The sequence below is a fragment of the Theobroma cacao genome, chromosome 1 (assembly GCF_053813885.1).
Source record: "Theobroma cacao isolate CCN51 chromosome 1, ASM5381388v1, whole genome shotgun sequence".
Lineage (NCBI taxonomy): Eukaryota > Viridiplantae > Streptophyta > Magnoliopsida > Malvales > Malvaceae > Theobroma > Theobroma cacao.
Genome location: NC_142639.1, coordinates 8,662,002 through 8,687,824, shown reverse-complemented (window position 1 = coordinate 8,687,824; position 25,823 = coordinate 8,662,002). Strand labels below are relative to the sequence as shown.

The following is a 25,823-nucleotide window of genomic DNA, read 5'->3' as shown; positions in this document are numbered from 1 at the left end:
TTCTCTTTCAACATGCCGTCCATCCTCCTCTTATTTTAAACTCTTTCTTTTGGTTATTTTTTCCTCTTAGTTAGTAGTTAGCTAGCATGAAATCACTGTTCACATTAAATAAATAATGACATGAGTCATACACTCTGCAGTTACCATTTTGATGAATCCTCTGCATAACAAAATTTATAAAATTGATTATCGACTACAGTATATCACTATAGAATTAATTTTATAATCCGATTTATCGTGACTTATTCTTATAATACGATGACGTCTGTCATAAGAGTCTAATCTTGACTAAATCGTATTGTTAAAAGAACATTTAAAGGCTAGAAATTGATAAAAATACCTTAACTTACATTTAGTGCTATGAACTTACGTATAATTTACCTTATTCACAGAGTCGATCCTTGCATCTGGTATCATATTTGATGGATATAAATATATAAAAAAAAATCTTTTATCTTTCAAATATATGAAGAATTAAATGTACTTTGTGGAACACGTACCTATATCTTAGGGCCACTCTGGAATCCCTGCGTTTGCTGGTTGAAATATCTTTCTACAATTTCTTTCGTTTTGAAAACAAAACAGTTATGGCAGGCTTCATTAAATTTGCATGTTTATTCATAGTTTCTTTCAATAAAACTGTTGGCACGCAGAGTCAAGAGCTGTCCTTTACCCAGTCAACAGTCAAGATATTAATAGGATAAACATCTGATTCTTAATAAGCAAAAGCCTCGAAAGGCAGTTACATGAACATGTAGGTAACTGAAAAAGGCCAGTTTTTATTTTTTTATTATTGTTTTTTGGGCCTTTCCAACAAACAAAATGATATACATAGCTCAACCAACGGTTCCAAAACCAAAATGCCTTTTTCTTTTTTTTTTTGGTTGAGTTTCATGTTGCCTTTTGGTTGTCCTAACTGACTCCTGAGTGTGTAGGCCAGGATACCTTCGCTTTATTTTAGTTGTAACTTGTAACCATTTCTCTTCCTTCTTTCTTCATTCAACAGTTTGTTTGTTTTTTCTCTTTTTAAATCTTCCTTGTTCTTCTCCTTCGTCTTAATTTGCCTATCATTTATATACCTATTGGAAGAGAACAGCTGAATTCACCATCTTTCCTTGTCATTGCCTTCTCACGGATTCCCAAAGGTCCTTCTGAGGTACGCTCTCAAAGCATTTCTCTTTCCTTGATTTCTTTTATCAGATTGTAATCTGTTGTGATCGGTTTTTATATCAGCAGGAAAATTTAAATTCTATAAGATTAATCGCATATGCGAACAGTCATGCATATTTTATTTTATTAATTACAGAAAGAATTTTGAATTAAGAGAGATTATTGTTTACTATTAAGTCAAATGCTTAACCAGGGAAAGATGAAAATTCTGAGTATATTTGTTTAATTAGGAGGAGATGAAGATTGTCAAAAGCGCTAGATACTAATTCATACAAACGGATCATTTGTGCTATAATTTGTTTTTAAATTTAGTAATACAAGTCAATTTTGCCTTAGACGTCTCTCTTCGTTTTCCTTTCCTGTATCCACCATACCTATCAGATCCTGTTTGGCTATATTTCTTGGAGAAACCAGAGGGAAAAACAGAATTGAGATCAGGATCAGGTGTTATGTCGTTTCTCATCTTCGCTGTCTACAGTTTGAGATTAGCACTGCTGAGGTTCTGCATTTTGATATAATAATATGGTATAAATTGAGAGGCATGGTCGAGTTAATATCAAATTTAAATTATTTTAAATTCATAAAAAAAAAATGTGTCTAATTTTAAGTAGTGATATAAGTGAAACGATGCGGATTTGTGGAAATTGCATTCTTGGCCGTATGCTTTGTCTTTGTCTTGTACCATTCCTTTTGTTTTTCCTCTTAATAAGTGAGGGTGATAAAAGACATTAATTTACTGATAAAAAAAAAGAAACAAACTATGTAAAACAAAATTTGGAATGCATAGTGGAAAAAATCAAAATAATTATATAAAAAAAGTCTTGTTGAAAGTAAAAAAGGAAAAAATTTAAGAATTATTTGATAGAGACACATGGAAGCTAATATGTATTTAAATTTATTAGGAAAAGATAATAAAAAATACATTGCCCAACACAAAAATCAAATATAAAAGCATTTTAAAAAAAAATAAACGCAATACACACTGGAGGGCAAAGGAAAAGACCCCGCCTTTTAACCAGCCATGCACTTTTGTGCCTAGTGCAATATGATGAATGTAGGCTTTTCTGCTAGTTGGGTCAAAAAGAGACCGACCCTGGTGCACCTGCCCAATCACCTGTGAAGAATTGTCAAGATGACTTAACTCCAGACAATATCTAACTTTCCCTAATTACTTGAAGAACATGCATTTAGGAAAATTCAGATGCAATTTACTTGGTCAATATCTTCCAGATTTCTTCTCATCATTCACCAATCATCTCCTTGCTGTGTGGTAGTTGTCATGATCTCAGCATAAACCATGATCTTTGCTTTCAAGGATTGAGTTTTATATAGGCACTTTTTCGCCTAGCAGATCTCCTGTCAGGTTAAGGTAGGTATCTAAAGACAATAGCAAGCATACCCAACATGTTTTCCATCAGTATGCAATTAAAAAAAAAAAAAAAAGTTCCATACTTTTTAACTAAAAGAAATCATTCTCCAAATGTTTACTTTCTAACTGTATATCCTATAAATGAGACCAAATACCAATTTGCATGTGCAAACTTGTTGCAGGTCACTGTCTCGTCTAAAGAGATAAAGTGCCAATGGAAAAACCAGCAACCCAGGCTGCAACCTGTTGTAAACCCTTGACCACATTTGTGCAAACAGACTCAGATGCTTTCCGAGAGGTTGTGCAGCGGTTAACGGGCCCATCTGAGAGTGATGCAGCACAAGAAGGTGCAGCTATGAAGGTTCCAGGCTTAAAGAGGCCAACTTCTAAACTCCATGAAAGAAGGCAATACATGAGGCCCAAACTTGAGATAGTGAAACCCCCATTGAGTTTTAAACATGCTACATCACCATCAAGATCAGGAAACTCTGGTCTTCTCACAAGTCCCGTGGGCACTCCATCAACAATTTTCTCCATGCTATCCCTGCTCGAAGAGGAAAACAGAGAAGAATCAGCAAAAGGTGAATTGAACACAGAAGAAGAAGAAAAAGCTATCAAAGAGAGACGTTTTTATCTGCATCCATCACCACGGTCAAGAGCAGCAAAAATGGAACCAGAATTACTTGATTTGTTTCCAATAACATCTCCAAGAACAAATGATAAAGCATGATTTTACTTTTTCTTTTTCAGGAACTAATCATACCTTTTACTTATACTAATAAAACTTGTAAATCTATTTGCCTCATCAATGGTCTTTGATGTCATGTCTGAATTTCTGATGACAAATGCATGATAAGGATTATAAAAGCTAAATGCTCTTCAAAATAACAATAGAAGTAGAGTGCAGGTCAAATGCCAACTAGATGCATTTACTGATCTGTGGGTCATAAAAGCTACACTCTCTTCAACATAGCAAGGTGTAATCTGTTGTCCATCATACCATATTTCCCTTCTCACTGCCATTATGAATTATGGAAATAGGTAATCAATATTTTTTAGTATTTCAATTGCATGATAAACTTTTTAAGTGTTAAGAGAGTGTATCGTTGATGCTACATAACAGATACGTAAATAACCATGACGAAAAGTAATTCAAAGATGGTTCTTAATCTGAAACAGAGGTGGAATTAAAGAAGATATTGGTGAAGAAGAAAAGATATGAGCTTCACACCTAGGGTTAAGGCTTAGAGTTGCTTCATAGAATCCCAAAGAAAGCATAAAAGGCAAAGAATAAAAGCAGCTGAAGTTGTCATAACAGATACTCTATTAACTAAAGGAGTTCCATAATATTTTATAGAGTTCTAGTATTATTACAAGCAGTAGAGATCCAAAGTGCAAAACCATCAATCAAACTGGAAACTTGGCCATGTTCCTACTGAATTTTGCTTTGACTTTCCTAGAGCCTTTTGCAGCAAAAAAGAGAGGAGGAAGCCATCTAAGAAGGACACATGGACCCCTCCCCCCCGGGGCTTTCTCAAACTTAACACAGATGGAGCTGCTCGAGGCAAGCCAGGCCTCCAGGCAACGAGGGAGCCATTAGAGATCACCTAGGCATCATCAGAGGTGTTTTCTCTCATGCCATTGGAGTAGAGGACTCTAACTTTGCTGAATTTCAAGCCATTCGAAGGGGAATTAAGTTCTTTCTTGACTCTCCATGGGCATCCTCCCATAAATTGGAAGTTGAGAGTGATTCTTCTAACGCAATTCTCTGGGCCCAGAATCACCAAAAAGTCCCTTGGCGCATGAAGCTCATCTCCAACTCCATTGAAAGCTGTGCCAGCAATATTTTGGTCCTCTCCTTCACCCATATCAGACGTGAAGCTAACTCACTTGCAGATGGGCTCGCACAGGCTGGTGTTGCAAGAGAATCAAACTTCAATGCTTACTTTGAATTTGACTTGGGGGTGGAAAATGGTTAAATGGGCTCTTGTTTTATTACGTCAATGCTGTTGTTCTTACTAGGGATTTCTTTAGTTTGGTGTGTCCAGTGCTATTGTAAGATGAATGATCAACTGATGTGCCTTATGGTTGGCATATCAGAAATCATCTGATTTTTGCCAGTCCTTACGCCAAGGACTCTTTTTGGTTTTGTAAGCCACTGCAGCTTACCTTTTGTCTCTCATGTGAGACATTTAATAATATCATCACTTTTCAAAAAAAAAAATTGACTTAAAACTACTACTTAACTAAAACTAAAAACCAAAGTGAGTCCATTACAAGAATAACAACGACCTAGACCCAAAGAAAATAAAGCCAACAACTTCCTACCTTAAGAGCATATATAGAGCTTGAGAATATCTGTACTAACTTAATAAAGTCAACATTTAAACCTGAAGAAAATGGTAAACAAATAATGCCACAGCTTCCTATCTTAAGAAACATAAAATAGAATTTGATAGTAACTATACTAGCATAATAGTTTAATAAATCAGTCCAGCATCACAGGAAGACCATAATTTTCTGATTTTCTTAGAATTTAGTCTTGACTTTGTTTAATATTTTTGATGTCTCAACTGATTTTCAAGATTTTCTTTGAGCTAAACTTGAGTTCCGCTTGATTGAAGCCCTATGCTCCCCTTACTAAGCTGAGCATAAACTGCAACAATAATTTTTCTTTTCTTGGGTCAGCTCATTTGCAGCTTTAGTATTGACGAAAACCTAAAAGAATACTCAGTACCAACAGAATTTTATACTACTTCAGATGTAAGATGCAGTAACATGTTTGTTAATCCAAGCAAGAAGACCATGAAAAATAGATTATTCTAAAGTCATAATGCAGATCAAATGCAAAAAACATACTTCACATATGGTGACATATGAGGAGAAGAAAATAGAAACTGTATGATGGAACCTGATATTTCTGAAGTTGCAACCAAGTGAGCAAAACCACTTCAGTGTCCCGTACATTCTTCAAAATTTTAACTTAAAATAAATTGAACTTTTGTGGAAAAGTTACACAGAATCCTTGGCTATTGAACATCAAAACAATATCTAATCTTCAAGCATTCAACTTACTAATTCACACTACCAACAAAGATGACACTATCTCCTCTATGAAGACAGCCTGCTAACAGTTCATGGGCTCATTCAACTTCAAAAACAAAAATTATTAAGTTTCCAAACAAGTCTTGGTCCTGGTCATTGCAGAATCACCTTCAAAATGAAAAACAGGACATAAGTCAACAACAATATATAGAAATTCCAACAATTTGTTTCAAGTTAACTAAATCACTGCAGAAGCAGAAAACCAATTCTGACACTTGACTGAAATCTTGGATATTTCTATTTAATACATCTGTCGAAGTTGAGGAACACCAACTTCAACCATTAAGACTAGATTCAGTTGAGGTAAAATGGATTTGATCCACTAAGTAGAATGCCCTTACCACCAAAAACAAAAAAAAGCATTCAGTCTGTCAAGATTATGACCAATAACATCCAAGGTTATTGACATTTTAGTCGCATTTTCCTTCTTTATGAAGCTCTAAATGCCATAAGTGAATATGTTAATCTTATCAAACAGAAATCGCTCCTTGATTTGTTGATCCCAGGTACTCAATGTACTATAGATAATTTTTCTCTTAGGACGAAAACAGTCTCCGGCTATGAAGTCGTTATTTCTCTTCTCCACCTCAATCTGGCTGCATCCTGCAGGTTTTATAAATCTCTTGTTCTCATCAGTTTTCTCACCTCCATGTCACCATCTGATCTAGCATCTGCCACATATAGGCTTAACATTACAACATAGTTCCAATCTAGCATCTGCCACAAGCTCTAAATGCCATAATTGAACATGTTGATCTTATCAAACAGAAATCGCTCCTTGATTTGTTGATCCCAGGTACTTAATGTACTATAGATAATTTACCTCTTGGGATGCAAACAATCTCCAGCTGTGAAGACGTTATTTCTCTTCCCCACCTCAATCCAGCTGCATCCTGCAGGTTTTTTTCAATCTCTTGTACTCATCAGTTTTCTCACCTCCATCCCATCTAGCATCCGCCGCATATTGGTTTGACATTACCACATTGTTCCCAATATTATTAGCTTCAATTTGAAAGAGGTGGTCTGCCACAACACAGTCCAATTCCACCTCATGATCAGTCCTACAGGCACCCAACGTTGTCCCCCACACATTAGCATTAGCTTCAACAGACATCCCAACAACCAAAGATTATGCAGCATGGATTTTACCTCCTCAAGCTAAAAGATCCACAATGCAAGCATATTGCTTAATTTCATCCATAAGTAGTCTCTAGTTACCTTTTATGAAGCTCTAAATGCCATAAGGGAACATGTTGATCTTATCAAATAGAAATGGTTCCTTGATTTGTTGATCCAAGGTACTTAATGTACTATAGATAATTTTCCTCTCAGGATGCAAACAGTCTCCAGCTATGAAGACGTTATTTCTCTTCTTCACCTCAATCCAGCTGCATCCTGCAGGTTTTCTCAAATCTCTTGTTCTCATCAGTTTTCTCACCTCCATGACACCATCCCATCTAGCATCTGCCGCATATAGGTTTGACATTACCACATAGTTCCCAATATTATTAGCGTCAATTTGAAAAAGGTGGTCTGCCACAACACGGCCCAATTCCACCTCATGATGAGTCCTACAGGCACCCAACAATGTCCCCCACACCATAGCATTAGCTTCAACAGACATACCAGCAACCAAAGAATATGCATCATTGATTCGACCTCCTCGAGCTAGAAGGTCCACAATGCAAGCATAATGTTCTATGCTTGGTTTCATTCCATGAGCAGTCTCTAGTGAACACAAAATTTTCAACCCTTCATCTACAAGGCCAGCATGACAGCAAGCAGATAAAATGGTAGTAATGATAACATGATCAGGCTTCACCCCTGACTCAAGCATAAAAGAGAAATGGCAAAGTGCTTCCTCTCCCATACCGTGCATGGCATACCCACCAATCATAGAAGTGAACATAACCAGATCCTTAACAGGAGTTGACTGGAAAAGCTTATGAGCACTCCATATTCTGCCACATTTTGCATATACATCCAAAAGAGCTCCATTTAAGCGAGCATCTTGAAAACAGGCTCTTATCACATAACCATGGCACTGCCTCAACAAGTAAACAGAGGCCAGTTGAGCACATACTGGAAGGATGCTCATAATAGTCACTACATCAGGCTTCATTCCTTGAGCTTGTAACTCATGGAAAAGGCTGAGAGCCAGACCAGGACAATCATTTTCAGCACATGCTTGAACCATCAAATTCCAAGAGGTGAGATCCCTCACAGACATCCCATTAAAAATCATAAATGCATCATCATATGATCCAGAATTCACATAAGCTGAGATCATTGAATTGAATGTAACCAAATTCTTCCTCCCTGAAAAACTATGAAAAATCCTTGAAGCATATCCCATATTGCCACATTTAGCATATGCATCAATTATCGCATTTATAACAGCAGGTTCACTATTACCTTGTAAAAAACCAGCCTTGAGGCAATAGCAATGAGTTTCTTTAACCTTTACTAGACTTGAAACACAGACACAAAACCGGAATATGGCTAAGAAGGTGATGAAATCAGGCCTAAGTCCTTCCCCAAGCATAAAGTTTAAAAGTTCCTGAAACCGAGAATCATATTCACACTCTGCAAAGGCATCAAGAATGGAATTCCATGATACCAAGTCTCTCCAAGGAATCATCAAAAATGTCTGATAAGCTGCTCCTATGTCATTGCACTTTGCATAGAAACTAATAAGTGAATTTTCCAACGCTGTATCTGCATATAAGCAAGAATGTCGAAGAATATACCCGTGGATCACTTTTCCAACCTGCAGATCCTTTAAGTGTGCACAAGCAGAAAGAATGCTAACAAGAGTAACAGAATTTGGCCCAAACATATTTGCAGAGAGTAATTCTAGAAACAAATCCAAAGCTCTCAACCAATAACCATTTGCCACATATCCAGCAATAATAGCGTTCCATGAAACCAAATCTCTTGATTCCATCTTTTGAAACACTAATTCCGCTTTATCCATATGCCCAACTTTCAAATAGTAGCTCACCAAGGCATTGCAGACTGAAACATCTGCTCCTATATCAGTTCTTCTCAGTAAAAAACAATGAACCTCCTTCCCCAAGTAGCAGGCAACATTCTTATCTAAAGTAGCACAAACAAGTAGAATATTCACAATCGTTGAATCATTTGGCGCTATTGGTCCTTTCAGCATCTTCCTGAACAATCTAAATGCATCATCCATCAAATTATTCTCAGAAAAACCTGCAATGATTGCATTCCACGAAACAACATCTTTGTCACTAATGCTACAGAAAACAGCATATGCATCTTCTTTTACTAGTCCACATTTTGCATACATCGATATTAGTGCATTCCCAACAAGGGTATGTGCATCCAATCCGGACTTAATCACGTAGGAGTGCACAACCTTTCCTCCATCTATGTCTCCTAACCGAGCATACAAAGGAAGAACAATAGCAACTGTGACAGGATTGGGCTTTGCTTCATTGGAAACAGGCATTGAATTAAACAAACGAAGAACTTGATCATTATATTCCCGATAACCAGCCAACCCGGATAAGACAATGTTCCAAACAACAGGATCAGAAGTAGAAGTACCCATTTGACTAAACAGTTTCTGACAATCACCGAGAGCTCCAGATTTAGCATACATGTTAAGCAGGGCTTTGGACACAGAGTGGCAAGAGACATGACCCAGTTTCACTGCACAACTGTGGAGAGCCCTTCCGAAAAGGGTGGTACGAAGGGCAGCGCAGGATTTGAGAATAGCTGCAAGAACTTGGTGGTCAAGTCCAAAACTTGATGAACACCGCACCTTCTGAACGAAAAGGAACAAAGCTTGATAATGCCTACCATGTCTGGTGCAGTCATTGAGCATACTAACCCAAGCATTGGACACTAACCCTGGCGGAAGCATTTCCCCAAGCATCTCCTGCGCATGGAAACGGAAAGAAAACAAAAGTTTAAGTTAGTCGGCGCAAATTGCTACGCCGATTCAATTATCGGTAATTCGGAGGCCGCGTTTGCACTCATTCCCGCTAATACTATCTTTCATAACAATCGATGCCCATGCATCTAAAATGAATTAAAATAGATTTTATGCACATTTTAAGATATAACAAGCAATTTATACCCGCACGTTGTCTTTGTGAAAATATTAATGGAAGGAAATATCATTATTTATAGTATTCTAATAATTGATACAATAAGTAATATAAACTTTAGGATATATTTAATATAATAGGCGAAACATGTTATATGACAGTAACAAATTTAGCTTTTATGATTGTTAAAGTATGGTTGATTAATAATATAAAAAATAACTTTACCCAAATTTTGTATATCTAGCAGTTAAATAAAATTTTAAAAAGTATAATACTTAAAAAAATTTATTAACTATCAACAAATGTTAAATAAATTTTATTTTTTTAATTTACTTTCAATCAAATTTTTATATTTTTATTTTAAATTTAATCAAAATATTATTTGTTATTTTATATCACATGATATGTTGACATATTAATGTAACATGATAACATAGTTATATAACATTTTTACTATCTCGTCACATAAATATAAAATAATAAATAATATTTTAATAAATAATAATTAATTAATCGTTAGTTATAAAAGTATATTTGATTTGAAATATATATAAAAATGTGATTGAAAGTAATACAAAATATATTTAAATTTTATTAAATAATTTAAATTTTTTTAAATATTATATCAATTTAAAAATATGTTTTTCTTTTATAAAAAAATATTTTTTTTCTCCTTAATAGATTATGGTACACTAAACATTAAAGAAACTCAATCCACTTTTATTTTTATTATTATTAATTTGACTCAAGCATATGAAGAGAATTGTATTTCTAAATGGCATTTAAGATGCCACAAAACCAAACCATATTAAGAACAAAGTTTAATCCCATTTAAATACAAACTATTTTAATTAAATTTAGCTGAAACTAATAAAAAGGGTACATTTACTCTTCCTCTTCGGAAAATTGCCATTCATGCCTTGAAAAAATTGCTAAAGCTTAAAAGAGATGTGACAAAGAAAAATGAATTTAAGTTTTGTATAAACATATTTAAATATTCACGTATAGATACATTTACAAACGTGTTTACAATTATTGAAAATATGTATTTAAAATTAAAATGAAATCAAATTATTAATTCAATCTTATTTGAAATTTTTAAAATTTTTTTAATATCTAATAAGAAAATAATACTTTTTTTTATTTCAAATGGAATGTTATTTGTTGAATTATCTCTGAAAAAAATTATAGTAAAAAGGTTGTAAATAAGAAAGAATCTGAATCTTGAACGTGGATGGATGGAAAATGGGAATTTGAGGAATTATAAGGAAAGAAAGTGGTGGACCTTCGAAATTGCAAAAGGCCTTAGCTTGATTGGCGAGAGGATGAAGCAAAGAGGCAAGAGGCAGGAGGCAACTGTAGTGTAGTTTAAGATGGCCCAAACTCAGCTACTTTATTAGAAGGGGACAACCTTTTTCTCCGATAAAATAAACAAAAATATCTCTCTCTCTCTCTCTCTCTCTCCCACTTATAGCCTTTGTATTGTTTTAGTTTCGCCTACAAAGCAACAGCCTTCTTTTTCTTGAAGCTCTTAGAAACCCCATCTGAGGGAGTGACAAGTTAAGAAGAAGATGGCGCCGCCAGCAGCAGCGGCCGGAGGAGGAGGACAGCAACCGCGGCAGCAGCAACAGCAAGGTGGATTTGGACAGACCATAACTGGAATCATAAGGATCGCCGTCTTTTGGTACTTCGCTTCCAAATTCTTCTCTCCAAAGAAGCCCGCCGACCCTTCTCACCTCATCTCCAATCTCTTCCAGAAGGGCGAGCCCCTGGTATGTTGGTTTCCAACGAAATTCGTAAAGCGGATCAAACTAAATCAAACATGAATTTCCTCTTTCCCTATTTTCCTTGTTCTATCATTTTGTTGGTCTGTTTTCAGGATATGTGGTTATATCTGTCTGAGCACGAAAAATTCAATGACTTTGGGAACGAAGCTTCTCTTGTATGGCATGAAACTAATATTCCTTATGCCACTTGGGGTCCTGAAAGCACCCGTACTCTTTCTTTGAAGTACCATCCGTCTGAGGTATCTGGAATTATTTGCTTGCAATTGGTTGTTGCCCTCTCTCTCTCTCTTAGAAAACATGAAGATAATGATGTGTTAATTTTTCAGGCCTTGAAAAACAATGGCAGTCTCTATGCCCACGTTTTCTTTGCACGCTTGGGTTACCCTGTAGATCCAAATGACCCTGAATACCAGCCTCAATCTGGCTTTGGGCGGACTTACTGTAAGTCTCCCTGTCTGTCAATAGATTCTTTTCCCTTTGCTGGAGATTAATGGTGATCAAGGAACTTCCTTTTAATTGATTTCAGCTGTTGTGACATATTTGCCCAAGTCAAGATCAGAGAAGAGGAAGAGTCTTCTCGGAAACTCCAAAGATGATGAAGGGGTTGAACCAGTGGCTATGGTTTGTTCTTCACTAGCATAACTTATTTCATTGAAGGGTTTTTGGTGTTCCTTTATGTTTGAATTTTGTTCGACATTCTTCATGATAGCATTTAATATATTTCTATTCTTGTATGTGCTTTCATTTCTGTTTAATTTTTGCAACAATATAGTGATCTTAGCGTGGAATCATGTTGCTTCAGGTGGCTGATAATGCTGAAGCTGACTCTAAAGATGATGGCCCTGTTGAGTGGGTTGCTTATTGGAAACCAAATATTACTATTAACTTGGTTGAAGATTTCACACGGTATGTTTCTGTAATATTCTGTGAACAATATGATCGGTGTTGGTATCCTAACTTTGTGGCATGATTTATGTCACTTTTTTTGGAAAATAAGCTAATTTTTTGGCCTTTTTTCTTTACCAGATATGGGCATAATGCTGTACCACCAAATGTTGCTCCTTGTATCCTTATGTTCCTTACTTTTTTTCATTCTATGTCGCAATTAATGGCTATTTCATCCTATATAATTTTGCAGTTTACTGGTTGACTCTTATTAGTGCTTATTTTGTTCTTAAAGAAAATTTACATGGTATGATTTGGATCTAGGGACATCCTTTACTTTTAACTGAGTCCAGTTTTGGCTGTAGAAATTTGGTCAAAATTTGGTCTTAGGGCATGCAAGTAAAGAAGTGTATGGTATTTCATAATTGTTTCGTCATCCAAATTTAACTTCTGTTCTGTTATGGCTTATATTTCACTCCTAAAATTTGGTTTTGCAACTATTGACTACATTATCGTTTATGATTCATACTTAAATCGTTTGCATGCACAAGCTCATGCAGAAAGGGATGTACATTTTTGTCTGACTAGCATCCCTTGATATAACGGGTAACTATTTTAAGGACATGAAACATCTAGCTTTCTGTGCAACTAGGTGAAATGCTTCTTTTATATCACTAGCTGTCTGCACATTGCACATTTGGGTGCTTAAAAATAAGAACTTGATAAAAAGGGAAAAAAATAGAAAAAAAATACTATTTATTCTAAGGAACAAGTATCATGCAGTTAGAAAACGAGAGAAAGCATAGGAAAAGTGGGCGGCTAGTATTTTCTGACTTTTATGTATCTGAGTGAGATTAAAATGTTATTTTACCAATATTTTTACCATAGCTAGATTATAGTTCAGCTCAGACAGTCGTGTCATACATTGGATAGATAGTAACTTGGTGACTACCAGCCCAGCAATTCTCATCATAAATTTGATAGTAAATAGTGAAGACAAGCTCAGCCATTCTCATCATACATTAGTTTAAATACAAATCATATTGGGGTTAATCTAGGAAGGAAGCTCAGAGTAAAAAGAATCGAAGTTTTGAAGCTATTTTGGTGTATCATATTTTCTATTAGCAATCATCAACCAGAATATTAAATTTTATTGTTTTTCTGCCATAATAACATTTCTATGCTTGAGAACTAATTTAGCTCATCTCAACTCTACTAGGTCTTTATCCCAATTCCCAATGTAGTTGGCTATATGAATTTTTTTTCTCCACTCTGACTGGTTAAGGTTCTATGTTGAAGAACTGTTATTTTCTTTGTTTTAGTATATTGTTGTGCCAAAATGATCAATTGTTAGCATATTGATCCAATAAAAATTTTAACCATAATTTGTTGGAGATCGATTTAGATGATTGCAGTGTATGGCCTAAACTTGCTTGCTGTCAAAGATCTGCATTCTTTTACACAGATTCTAGGTAGCTTTTATTTTTTGATTCGAAATGATCTTGCTGGATAGTATGTTTGTTGAGTTGGACCAATATTTGGTGATCTGATAGTTACCTTTGGTGGCTACTATTAATGTGTTAGAGCTGCAGATACACAGCTTTGATTTTCTTGACTTCAGATTTGCAGACTTAAATATTGAGCCTAGTACAGGAAATTACTACCCAACCATCTTCTTTAATGAATTTTGGTTACTTAGAGATAAGCTTATTGCAATCAATGAATCAGTGACAGAATTGCCTCTTAATTTGGGGGTTGGCCCCATAAGCATGATGAAGTGGCAACTATTCCTGCAGATTGACCAGTCATTCCAAATCCATCGTAGTTATGGAAGCATGCTTGAAGGCGAGGCTGATGAACTGAAGGTATTTCTTCTATTACCATGGAAACTTTAGAAATCTTAGAAATGGTTATGAAGTTTGACCAGCTAAACAGATTTAAGATATGGTCATATGATACTTGTACTTTAAAGTTACATTATCAGAAGTTAAAAACTAAAAAGAAATTTCGTTTTGCATAAGAAAGCAAATGATTATGGGATGTGGGGACAGTTCTTATCATGAGTCTGTTTGACTTTGATACACAAGCCTTTATCATCAAGAGTGGAATGGCAGGCTCTCTCATTTTAGAGAAGAGGTCCGAAATACTTTAGCTGGAGTCCGAATTTCTGGGATGAACCTAAATAAGCATGCTTCATGGGAAACATGCTTAACATGCCATAAGTGAGTGTCGAGTCTTACATCAGATATGTACTAGGCCAAAACCTTGGGCATATATAGAGGGATGGTTATCTCACCTATTAGGCTAGTCTTTTGGGTTGAGCGCTAGGCCTGTAACAAGGGGTAAAAGAGCCATGTTGGGGGTGTCATGTGGACTTGAGGGCAGTATGGCATTGACCCCTCATGGGCTGTGGGTTCTACTAATGTGACAAGGATGTCCATGATTGGTCTGGGGAGCTATCATGTGGCTAAAGTATGTGAGAGTCCAATCGAATTTGTACTAGGGTGAACTTGGACATATATAGAGGGATGGTCACCTCATAGGCTAGTTTGCTAGGTTGAGCCCCAGGCCTGTGACACATATATGTTGCTCAAAGTCCTATGTTCTCATTTATAGGTGACTAGTATTTGTTGACACGTGTTACACGTGAATATTTTTTTTAACTTATTTTGACATAATAATTATATATAAATGCAAGTTAATGCTTTGAAGGTATAAAGTTTGAAGAATAAATAATTGAAATTTTGCAATATCATCTATAAATTATTCAATACTTTTAGAATTAAGGAAAAATGTTTTTTAATAAAAATCGTTCAATGCAATTAGAATTTTTATTTACAAATTGGATGAATTTTATTAACATTTTTAATGAAAATTGTGCGATGCAATTAGAATTCTTATTTATTTACAAATTAGATAAATCTTATTAATATTGATAATAAAAAAAATTTCAAAATGGGAAATTTAGAAAAACAATTAGCAAATATGACTATTTCAGCGATCAAAAAGTTTTCCAACAACCGTACTTTTATATATATCATAGATGTGTAATGTAGGTGCTAGATATTTGTTATCTATCAGGCTCTTATCCTCGTTTGAAAGAGCCTATGGATAATTTTGATTTAACTCTAGTTTTTAATGTTCTTTTGTGTAGATTCTTTGTACTTTTTTGCCTTCCATTAACTTTGTTACCTATTTTAAGAGGGGAAAAGTTAAATTAAAGGGCAGAAGAAAATGCAATCCCCAATTCACTGCCATACCAGCAAATAGAACCCTAAATTAATCTATATGTCACTGGGTTGTTTTTCAAAAGCTGGGTTGATAATTTCCACGGTTGGATCTTAGGATCTAGATATTGGATTGTTGTGATTAATTGTTGTTTATTAATTGGATTATCTATATGTTCAGACTGCTTGTAGTTTTCTTGAATTGAGAACATGCCATGCTCGTCAGTTGATGAGGGAAATAAAATAAGTCATTGGTAGTGATCCACAGATGTTGAAACAGCTTATCATTTATTGTTGGTTTGGTTGAATGGTGCTCGAAACTTCTATCTTGAAGTTAAGAATTTTTTTATTCCAGTTTATCTTTTCAAATGCTGACTATTTACTTGATAAATTAATGTAGAGGGTCTTCTTGGAAGGAAATCCTTACTTGCTGGTGATCACAATGATCGTTTCTTTGCTTCATTCTGTGTTCGACTTCTTGGCTTTCAAGAATGGTAAACTATGATTTCTATATTTCTGAAAATGTTTTGTTCCATGCATGAATGGTTTTTGATAATTGCATTATACGGTTTCGAAACATAGCTTTAGTATGTTGGTTTTCTTCTCTGCAGATATCCAATTTTGGAACAAAAATAAGTCTATGGAAGGACTGTCTGCAAAGTCTGTTGTTGTGAGCTTTTTGTGTCAGTTCATTGTTTTCCTCTATCTACTTGATAATGAGACCTCATGGATGATACTGGCAAGCTCTGGAGTTGGTTGCTGCATCGAATTTTGGAAAATCGGGAAAGCAATGCACATAGAGGTCTGAGTCCATACTTGCACTTCTTTTGCTGGTTGTCAATTAAATTTTGGGCACCCTTCCAAAAAAGAAAAGAAAAAAAGACCAGCTTTTAGATGCACTTATACTGAAAGTTTGAGATTAACAATTTCCATTCTTATTAAGTGCTTAATGTTCAAGACCATTATTTTGATATTTGCTAGTATATCTAGTATACATTCATATTCTACCTGTAACTGAGTACAGCAAATCATTGTTTTTCAATCTGCTGTCAAATGTTTAGGGGGCATATTATCACATAAATGCCTTTTCTATGCATGCCTCTTTTTTACAGCCCTCATTCTTCTATTCTTTTTTCATTTTTGTTGCTTGAAAGATATCAATAGAGCCTTCATTCTTATTTACTTGTCATCTTGGCATACCATTCTAATTATTAGTCTGAAACTACATCTGAAAGTCTGTATTCTGGTCATGTTTTGGTAGTGCCAGAAGTACATTCGTGAAATGTTGCATAGATCCTATTTCTTCATCATCTTTCCTTTGAAACCCATTTTTCAGTACTTGATGGCATTACATCTAGGCAAGAGTATCAAATTTTGTAATAATTTTGGTTATATATCTGCCAACTTTTAATTAATTTATTGCGGCAGTATCAAATTCTGTAATAATTCTTTTTCATCTTCAGATTGATAGAAGTGGAAAGATACCTATGTTGAGGTTCCGAGATCGTGACTCATATGCGAGCAATAAAACTAAGGAATATGATGATCTAGCGATGAAGTATTTGTCCTATGTGCTCTTCTTCCTTGTTGCATGCTTTTCTGTTTATTCCCTTATGTATGAGCGCCATAAGAGCTGGTATTCTTGGATTCTCTCTTCACTCACAAGCTGTGTATACATGTTTGGTAAGCCATCTGTTATTTCTCTTTTCTTGCTTTGATACTTCTGTTGGTGACCTACTGCTGACTAAAACTTATTAATGTAGTGAAAGCTCGATGTCATGAAATTTGGAGAAGAAAATTACAATTAATACTAAAACTTTTCTTTCCATGGGAGCCTTCTGGTGTTGGGATCTGCCCCTTTGTTTTTTTTTTTTTTTTTACCCTTCAGTAAAGCCTTGGAGCTTTGGTCACTGTTTCTTTGTTTCCCTTAAGACTGTCTAGCTAGTATAAGAACTCTGGCCTATTTGGGCACAATCAACATCAATATCTGACTAGTTGTGACATGATGTGCTGTTTTGTTTGGCCAAACAAATATGATGAATCATGTCTGTCATCAGGCTTAGGAAAGAGCTCCTGAGAGGCAACCAAGTAATGCTGTTAGGTAGAGGACAAACCTTATAACAGGGAGGGCAAGGACACTTCAAGATTAACATTTCTAGTGGAACAGGGGACCATTACTTGTTGAAGTCAAACTTGGGTTGCCTGTTTCATAATATCTGATCATTACATGAATATTTTTATGATTAGGTTTATTAGTTATACATCAGGAAGAGAAAGGGGCCACCTGAATAATGATGAATTTGACTCTGTCCGTATGGCTACATGACTTGGTTTGATCAATGAAGTCACCTCAATTCTGCTTGTTATATGGAAACTTTTAGTTCCTTTACATCTATAATTCTTATAGAAAGTTTTTGCCTTTTTCTTTTTTTTGCTTCCAACTGTTTCCTCTATACAGAAACTTATCGCTTGCTGAGTTTTTGATTGTGTCATATTTAAACTGCAATAATGTTGCTTTCCTTCTGTATTTTTGGCAGGTTTTATCATGATGTGCCCTCAACTGTTCATAAACTATAAGCTTAAGTCTGTGGCTCATTTACCCTGGAGGCAGATGACATACAAGTTCCTCAACACCATCATTGATGATCTCTTTGCATTCGTCATAAAAATGCCTACACTTCATAGGCTTTCTGTCTTCCGTGATGGTAAGATATAATTCTTTCTTGTTTTATCTTGTTTTATTCTTTGCTTGGTTAGGAAGCTGAAAAGGAGGAAGTAAAATCCAGTGACTAAGCGTCAAAGTAGGAAAGTGGTTATGAATCTACCCATTAGATTGAAAAATTTTCCATCCTTTCCTTTTTTCCATCCTACCAAGAAAATCTTCATATGTTTTGGAATTATAACTCGAATGGACACAGAGGGCAGAATGGCCCACCATCTGAAATTTGTTTAATCTAGTAATTACAAATAATTATGGAAGAGCCTCAGTAAACCAGAAATTTGAAATACCAAAAACAAAAAGGAAAAAGATATTTGCAACTCATAACCTTGGGATATACAGTTGAGATAAATGCTGGCGTGAACCTTACTTTCATCAGCCATTATATATATTCACACTTAAAAGGTAAGAGCTGGGTTGGTCTCTCACCAACTTGGTCTCTTCAAAATGAGTTGGTCTCTGCTTAACAGTTTGGATGTTTCTTGACCATTTCTTTTATCCTCTGGAGTTATTTATCACTTTGTATCTAATTGTATAAAGTGATTGTAATGATGGAAACTCGAATGTGTAGTTTTGTTTTAAACTCACCTTTTTTCTCTCCCCAGAACTGTCGATTCACATGGACTATATCTCATGATGTAATCTGCAATATATGTGGATTTTTCTTTGGCTGGAGAAAAGTGTGCTAGAGTTGGCACAGAGAGATCATTATAGCTAGTAGTTTCCTTTACAGTGAAAATAATTGAGAGTCTTGAAATATGTCTGATTTCCCTTTAAGTGTTTTCTTTTTCCTTTTTTGTTTGATTGTTTCAAGTAAAATGCTTTTCAATTACTAAATTTTGGGAGTAGTTTTCAAAGAAGAAAAACAAGCAGAAACTGGCATATGAAAACTGGCAGAACTACAAACAATGTTGTCCAGCTATTAGAATCATTCAAGTGCTATTGAGAAAGCTGGTGTTTTGAATAGAACAAAAGGTTTAGTTTTTATGCCAGAAAGTGGTTACTTTGATGTGATGATGGAGGCTGAGGGTTTGGTCTGGTCTTGTGTTAATCTCTCTCTCAGATGCTTAAATGCAGATCTCACTTGGACTGTTGACAATATCTTATTTGTCCCTGCTGTAATCTGAGTTGAAGATCGTTCTGTATTAGACTGTTGTGTCAGAATATTGTATATTCCGTGCAAATGACTGATTTTGAGTGTAAATTCTGATTATCTTGCAGATCTTATATTTATGATCTATCTGTACCAAAGGTGGGTATACCCTGTGGATAAGAAACGTATAAATGAATTCGGCTTTGGAGGTGAGGATGATCAGGCATCTGGCAGTACAGATGTGACTACCACTACTAGTAATGAAGAAGACAAGAAAACGAACTGAGAGCTTTGTTTTTGTTTTTGTTTTGTTTTCTATCAATTAGTTTAGCTTTCTTTAGCAACCCTTTTTGTTTTTGTTATTTTTGGGGATGTAATTCAAATAGTGTTGGCTTTTTTGTTTTAGAAAGTAATGTTGGAAAATTATAGCAGACAGGCTTGGTTATAGGGCCATTGCTTCGGTCTCATATTTGTGAGCTAACATGGTTGTACTGTGTATCAACATCAGTTACAATTTCCTAATTTTCTTGGCCTTTTAACGCTTATCACCCATACTCTCTAGGGAGCAAGCTGTATTACTTGTTGGCGGAGCTTTGGGTCCTCTTTCATCTCTCATAAATGTATCTGGTTTTTTTGGCAGAACCAGTTTTACCATGTAAGGGATGTCATGTCGGCATCCATGTGTACAGGAAATACCTGTTGATCATAAAAAAAGAAAGTTCGAATTCATATTTGGCCAATAATAATTCATACTATTATAAATAACAATGTTCAGTATTCACAATTGAAATACCAATACAATTTTTGAGACCTGTCCTTTTTTTTTATTTTTTTAATGAGATTATAGATACTAGTTTTAATTTTAAATAAGATTATATAAACTAAATAAAAGTTACAATTACAATCACTATATAAATGAGATAAGTTATTACATAAAATAGAATAAATTCGAATAAAAAGATCGATTGGGGGAGCTGGAGTCTTCAACCTGAAATATTCATCCATCACTCAAACTCAAACTCAACTCTTCCTTGGTTGAGTATATGTTCTTATATCATCAACGAATGATTCTATTACTAGTGGTTGGGTTGGGTTGGAGGATAGTTTGGCCAAGCCTATTTATTTCGTATAGGTTGTTTAGCTCTATTTCGAGTTGCCTGAAAGATCAAGCCCCAAATCTCTGCAGGTAGATCAATCATCAAAGTTTTGATCTGAACCATGTCAACTGTCAAGCATGCAAACACCATGCATAATAAGATCGCAACCATACATGCAAGTCTTAAATAACTATTTCTGTACTCAAATATTCCAACCTTTTCTCTCATATTCTTTGAGAGGAGAAAATTTCAGTATTGTCTCAAAAGTTGCTCCAGAAACTCCGATTTAAGTCTTTTGCCATTTTTCCTATATACGACAATCAAGCATTCTTGGTGCTCACTTTTGTGCTATCGGGGAGTGTACTTCTCCATTAGGTGGCTCAACTCACTGTCAAACTCTTTCTCCAGCTCTACTTCTTCGTTCCACTGCCTCTGTCTCATTGCTGTCATCTTCTCTTCATGTACTTTAATCAGCTTGTCCCTCTCTGCCACAAATGCCTCCATCTCTTCATTCTGGAACTTTATGAATTTCGCAATTTCATCCGCCCTACCCCCAAAACACAAAACAAAAATATTGAATATCTCAAGACTGCAACATGTAGACAAGGAAAGGGAATCTACCAAAACTTCAGTTTATGAGATAAAATTATCTGTTTTCTTCTTGTGTTTAATCCAATTACACAGAGATATTCACACAAGTATCAAAATTACATACCTGCGCCTGTATTCCTCTGTATTTGAAGCATTAGGGTTAGATTGCGTGACCTTCTCACGCTCTTGCTGCTGCAGCTTCTCAAAATCCTCTTCCTTCTCATCCCTAGCTTCATGGATAAATTTGATTTGTTCCTTGAAGAATTGCTCTTGGAAATCCATCTGGGAAGAGCAGTGTAGAAAACAGTTAACATGAAGTGAAAACAGAAAAGTGTATTATATCAAGTGCATGGAAAAATCCCATAGAAGACAACAGCATGCTCTTCATGTAACTACTTGGATATCAACCAACCTGCAACAGAGTTCTGGACATGGATTGTATATCAAGCTGAAGCAGCTCAAAGTTCTGACTACATACTAACATGCAATCCTAGCCAATAGCTAGATTTATTCTGGAAAAAAGGGTCCTAGTAATAAAAATGGCATATCAATCAGAGCTTTCCCTCTAGATTCACAGCAAACTTTTATGATCACCTCCACCATTATTCACCATTAATAATTAGTGAATGACAAAAACTTTAGGTGAACAAGCAGGACTGGTTTGCGGATGGATTTTATCATGGATATTGATACATCTTTGCACAGACATGCAGTGAGACCCTTTTGGGGGAAGGGCAGGGAGTCATAGGTTTTCCAACAGTTGGTGTTAAGCGATTAATGAGACCAAAGCAGCATCTCATTAAATTATCAAATATCTAAGAACAAAATGGCCAAAGAAGGAAGCCAAGTAACCAACCTATCTAAAATTGGAACAAAACACACATAAACCGTGCACTACATGTGAACTGATGGAACCAAGCAGCAATTTTTAGTTATACAAGAGCACCTCATATGCAGGACAGAACATTGCAACCGAAAAAATGTAATCCAGGGCAGAAAGACCAAGCAAGTTGCTAATATGTACTATAGTTTAAAAATACTAACTAATACTCTGGAACCAAATGTCTAGCACCATATATGTGAAGAATGCCACTGACTTACATCTCAACCCAGAAAAAATTATCTACAATTACCTCTTCTTTGTTCTGTTCGTGCTGCATTTTGGTTCTCTGTCTTACAATCCTGTTCTCCTCCACCGTCTTCAGGAGCTTCTCCCTCACAATGCCCAAAGATTCTTGAAGAGCACTTTTTAGTCTTCGCTCTTTGGCGACCTTGTTCTTGTAAAAAATAAGCTGCTGGTTGTCCTCACTCATTTGCCTGATTTGCTGAACAACCATCTCTTGATAGGATCTCATATCAAATTTAAGCCTAGATTTGCCTAATCAACAGATCAGTTACACAGCACGTCAGGTAACTGAATAAGTATCTGCAGAACTACTTATTTGTAAAGAAAATGATATAGAAAAATCTCAGGCATTTAAAGTTATCTTGCACTTTATTCATGCATGCATATCACCATTGTCTTTTTTCAGAGAGAGAGATAGAGAATAAACCTTGACAATGCTGGTTGAAGCTGTCCAGGTCTTCCTTTATAGCCATGTAACCGTAAAGTTGGCGCTTCCCACCTGGATGAAATAAGACCCGACGGCGTTCCCAAGCCTCCCTATCTGTTCCTTGCTCAGCAAAATGCTTATGCAGACGCTCGGCTTCCAAATAACCCCTTGCTGTGCTCTCAAAAATCAGAACACTCATCCCACGATGCCCATGCGGGCCATAAGAGTGTCGTGCCTTCACAGCAGCATATGAGCTGAAATAGTCAAGAAGCTCTTGGTTTCCCATACCAATCCACTGAAGCCCAATGCAATGAACTAAAAGTCAGAGCAGAGTATAGAAAACTATTTCCAATGTAATTAGCAGCAATTAGCTTTACTTATTGCAGTATATCTGAAAGTAAAATTGCATTAGATATTATCTCACTAAGCAGTACCTTATCATTCTCATCTTGTTCAAGCTGTGTGTTCATTATCATCACCATAGGTGGCCAGACTATTTCATAATCTTTTTCTTCATCTTTTAAACCCTTCCATTTCCCAAAAGCTTCACCTGCTGGAATAACAGTAGTACCCCTTCTACACAACTCCTCATCCAAGAGTTCAGCTAGTTCACGATGAAGTTTCACCCTTTTAGCTCCTTTTGTTTTTGCATGTGTCATTAGAGGCTGAAGACCTCGATACCAGTCAATGGCACCAGGACCACCTTGGCATGCTGGGCAGTGCCACTGCCTTGCTGAGTCATTGATCTCCTCAATGGTCAAGCTATCTAAACTTTCAAAAAGTTTCTTAAACCATCGGTTCTTCTTTCTTGTCTCATGGCTCTTTTCACTAGTATCTGAATCAAAGTCATCTGTAAGAAGTTCATCATCAGACTCATCAACAGCATTATCATCTGAGTCATCCTCAACATCTTCAATATCATTGTCTTTTTCGACCTCAGTGCTAACACTGTCTTTCCCATGGCCATCTTGTAAACCCTTGGCTGGATTAGAACCAGCTCTAGATTGCCAATTCCATCCATGCTCAAGAGGTGCGCGAATGACAGGATGCGGAGGCACATGATTGTTCTCAAAACCCTTGTTGAATGTTTGGGGTCTTGTATTCCCTCTGCCAGTTGCCATCCTAGAATCAGCATTATGTGTCGCCCAGGCATTGCCAGAGGCTCTTCCTGATCCAGCATTACCCCGCATGCCTCCAAATGGTTTAGGATTAGAATTTTGAGGACCCCGGGGTCTTGCAGCACTGCTTCCAGCTCTATTCTTAGACTTCCTCTGAATAACCTCCCACTCTCCATCATCTTGTGCAGAATCCAGGCTCATGTCTGTGACACCCTGGCTTAGCTGCTCAACCTTGGGGCTAGAGACTCCAGTTACATCTTTCCCCTTGGATGATGGGTTGTTCATGCCACCAGCTACAAAAGAGTTTCCACTCCCTTTTCTTGAACTCATCCTCCAACACAATCCTCTGGTAAAATATGATAAATTTGATTGTTAGAAGTAGAAGATAAGTCTAGAAAGAAACCAAAAAAATCTACAGCAATTAACCATGAAAATGTTGGGAAAATGGTGCTGTCTGAAAGTGTCTTAAAACTATTAATTGGTTATATGATCAGGATCATCATATCCTTGTCAAACCACAAAGTCAAAACCACTGAATCTATGATTCTCAATTACGAAGCACCTATTTCTGCCAAGCATCTATTTCTGCTAAACTTCGCGTAAAAAGACCAAATCAGATACCCATTGCATTGGCTCAAAAAGTAGCCTCAAGTTTTCAAAAAGACAATTTATAAGAGTCTTATTAACATCTGAACTTAATCAAACACAACAGGAATTAAATGTATACAACAAAAAGAGTTCAAAGACTATAAGCACTCAGTTGTTATGGTTCTGAAAGGCGGAAGCCCAGAAAACAATTTATTGGCATCATTGCTTACACAAACTCTTGTAGATATAGACATTAGTCATTTAAAATTTTTATTCCCTATTTTATATTTAAAATGAGATAGCCAAACATTAGCAATGAAGCATTTCTTAATGAAAACTATTTCCCCCAAAAGGTAGTCACTCTATAATAGCTTTCCCATTACCAAAAAAAGGAAAAAACTATTTGAGAGAGTGTGTGGGTTATACTTATTGAGAAACAAATGAAATCTCCGGAAGAAAACAAGAATTCAAAAAAAAATCAAAAGAAAAGAAACAAAACAAGGGAAAAACAAAACCCTAAACCCTAAGCAAACAAAAACTCAAAACTCATATCATAAAAACATCCATGTTAAAATAAATATAAATAAAACCGAAAATTCTATATACTTAAATGCATCCAGAATCGTCGATCCACCCCCCACCCCCCCCCCCCCCCCCCCCCCCCCCCCAAAAAAAAAAAGAAAGAAAAGTAACACCTCCACCACTGCAAAGAGAAAATCAAACGAATCCCAAGAAGAAAAAAAGCTCCAAAATATAGTCATCTTTTTCATAAAAATGTCGATAAACTGAAAAAACTTAAAAACAAAAAAAAAAACACATTGGTACACAGAGCCGTACGTACGCATTCAAATACGTATAGAATCCACTGCTCTTTCAAACACATATAGCTCTCTCTTTGCATGTTAAAAAAAAAGCATATAAATGCATATATTTAGCAAAGCTGGTAAGGATCGTAAAGCGATCGCAACGAAGGAGGAGGAAGAACAACGTACCAGAAATGACGACGGAGTTTGTCGTATGGGCGGCGAGTGCGACAGAGAAGAGTGAATACCTAAAAGGGTGAGAGTGAGTAGAGAGGTAATAAAAGAGAATTGCGTGACAGGGAAGATTGGACTGAGACCGGCATTTATATAGGGTCTACTAAGGAGTGTCGGATTCCAAACACAAGTTAAATTTAATTTTCAACACGGTTTGTGTTGAATTATTATTAAAAGAGTTAGTACTAATTTTTACCTCAATTATTTGTAATGCTTTACATTATATGTAATTCAATTTGTGGGTAAATAAATCAACCTTGGAATAATTTTATCTCATTTTATCAATTTATTCATTATTAGAAGAAAAATCGTGTATTATGAAATTATATAATATAATTATAAAAAAATTATTGTATTCTAATTGTATTTTAAGGAAATGAGTGATACATAAAATTAATTTTA

General features: G+C 35.7%; 4 protein-coding genes across 4 annotated transcripts; 2 read left to right on the top strand and 2 right to left on the bottom strand.

Annotated features, from left to right (window-relative positions):
• The first annotated feature begins 878 nt into the window (after nucleotides 1-878).
• On the top strand, nucleotides 879-3,332 carry LOC18612017 (VQ motif-containing protein). Its single transcript, XM_007048579.3, has 2 exons — nucleotides 879-1,156; nucleotides 2,722-3,332. Exon 2 carries the CDS (start codon nucleotides 2,754-2,756, stop codon nucleotides 3,267-3,269), a length of 516 nt encoding a protein of 171 aa, XP_007048641.1. The 5' UTR covers nucleotides 879-1,156; nucleotides 2,722-2,753; the 3' UTR covers nucleotides 3,270-3,332.
• Nucleotides 3,333-6,280: 2,948 nt separating this feature from the next.
• SLG1 (Tetratricopeptide repeat (TPR)-like superfamily protein) lies at nucleotides 6,281-9,749 on the bottom strand. The gene has a single exon (XM_018123357.2). The coding sequence runs from the start codon at nucleotides 9,549-9,551 to the stop codon at nucleotides 6,876-6,878; it is 2,676 nt and encodes an 891-aa protein (XP_017978846.2). The 5' UTR covers nucleotides 9,552-9,749; the 3' UTR covers nucleotides 6,281-6,875.
• A 1,368-nt stretch (nucleotides 9,750-11,117) lies between these two features.
• LOC18612014 (Transmembrane CLPTM1 family protein) lies at nucleotides 11,118-19,976 on the top strand. The gene is made up of 12 exons (XM_007048574.3): nucleotides 11,118-11,498; nucleotides 11,606-11,752; nucleotides 11,840-11,954; nucleotides 12,040-12,134; nucleotides 12,316-12,419; nucleotides 12,540-12,577; nucleotides 14,028-14,263; nucleotides 16,026-16,119; nucleotides 16,237-16,427; nucleotides 17,089-17,308; nucleotides 18,163-18,330; nucleotides 19,566-19,976. The coding sequence occupies exons 1-12, from the start codon at nucleotides 11,298-11,300 to the stop codon at nucleotides 19,721-19,723; spliced, it is 1,767 nt and encodes a 588-aa protein (XP_007048636.2). The 5' UTR covers nucleotides 11,118-11,297; the 3' UTR covers nucleotides 19,724-19,976.
• Nucleotides 19,977-20,291: 315 nt separating this feature from the next.
• Nucleotides 20,292-25,476, bottom strand: SGS3 (XS domain-containing protein / XS zinc finger domain-containing protein-like protein). Its single transcript, XM_007048572.3, is given in 7 exon segments — nucleotides 20,292-20,890; nucleotides 20,892-21,081; nucleotides 21,250-21,407; nucleotides 22,259-22,503; nucleotides 22,679-22,973; nucleotides 23,113-24,142; nucleotides 25,377-25,476. Coding segments are annotated over 6 exon segments (1,938 nt in total). The 5' UTR covers nucleotides 24,127-24,142; nucleotides 25,377-25,476; the 3' UTR covers nucleotides 20,292-20,854.
• Between the last annotated feature and the right edge of the window lie 347 nt (nucleotides 25,477-25,823).

What these genes read in the sequence shown, in the direction of transcription:
- SLG1 (XM_018123357.2), bottom strand. Translation starts at nt 9,551, where the DNA reads ATGCTTGGGGAAATGCTTCCGCCAGGGTTAGTGTCCAATGCTTGGGTT.
- LOC18612014 (XM_007048574.3), top strand. Translation starts at nt 11,298, where the DNA reads ATGGCGCCGCCAGCAGCAGCGGCCGGAGGAGGAGGACAGCAACCGCGG. An exon ending in TTGGTTGAAGATTTCACACG is followed by an intron (nt 12,420 to 12,539) that starts GTATGTTTCTGT and finishes TTTCTTTACCAG; the next exon opens with ATATGGGCATAATGCTGTAC. An exon ending in GGAAAGCAATGCACATAGAG is followed by an intron (nt 16,428 to 17,088) that starts GTCTGAGTCCAT and finishes TTTCATCTTCAG; the next exon opens with ATTGATAGAAGTGGAAAGAT.
- LOC18612017 (XM_007048579.3), top strand. Translation starts at nt 2,754, where the DNA reads ATGGAAAAACCAGCAACCCAGGCTGCAACCTGTTGTAAACCCTTGACC.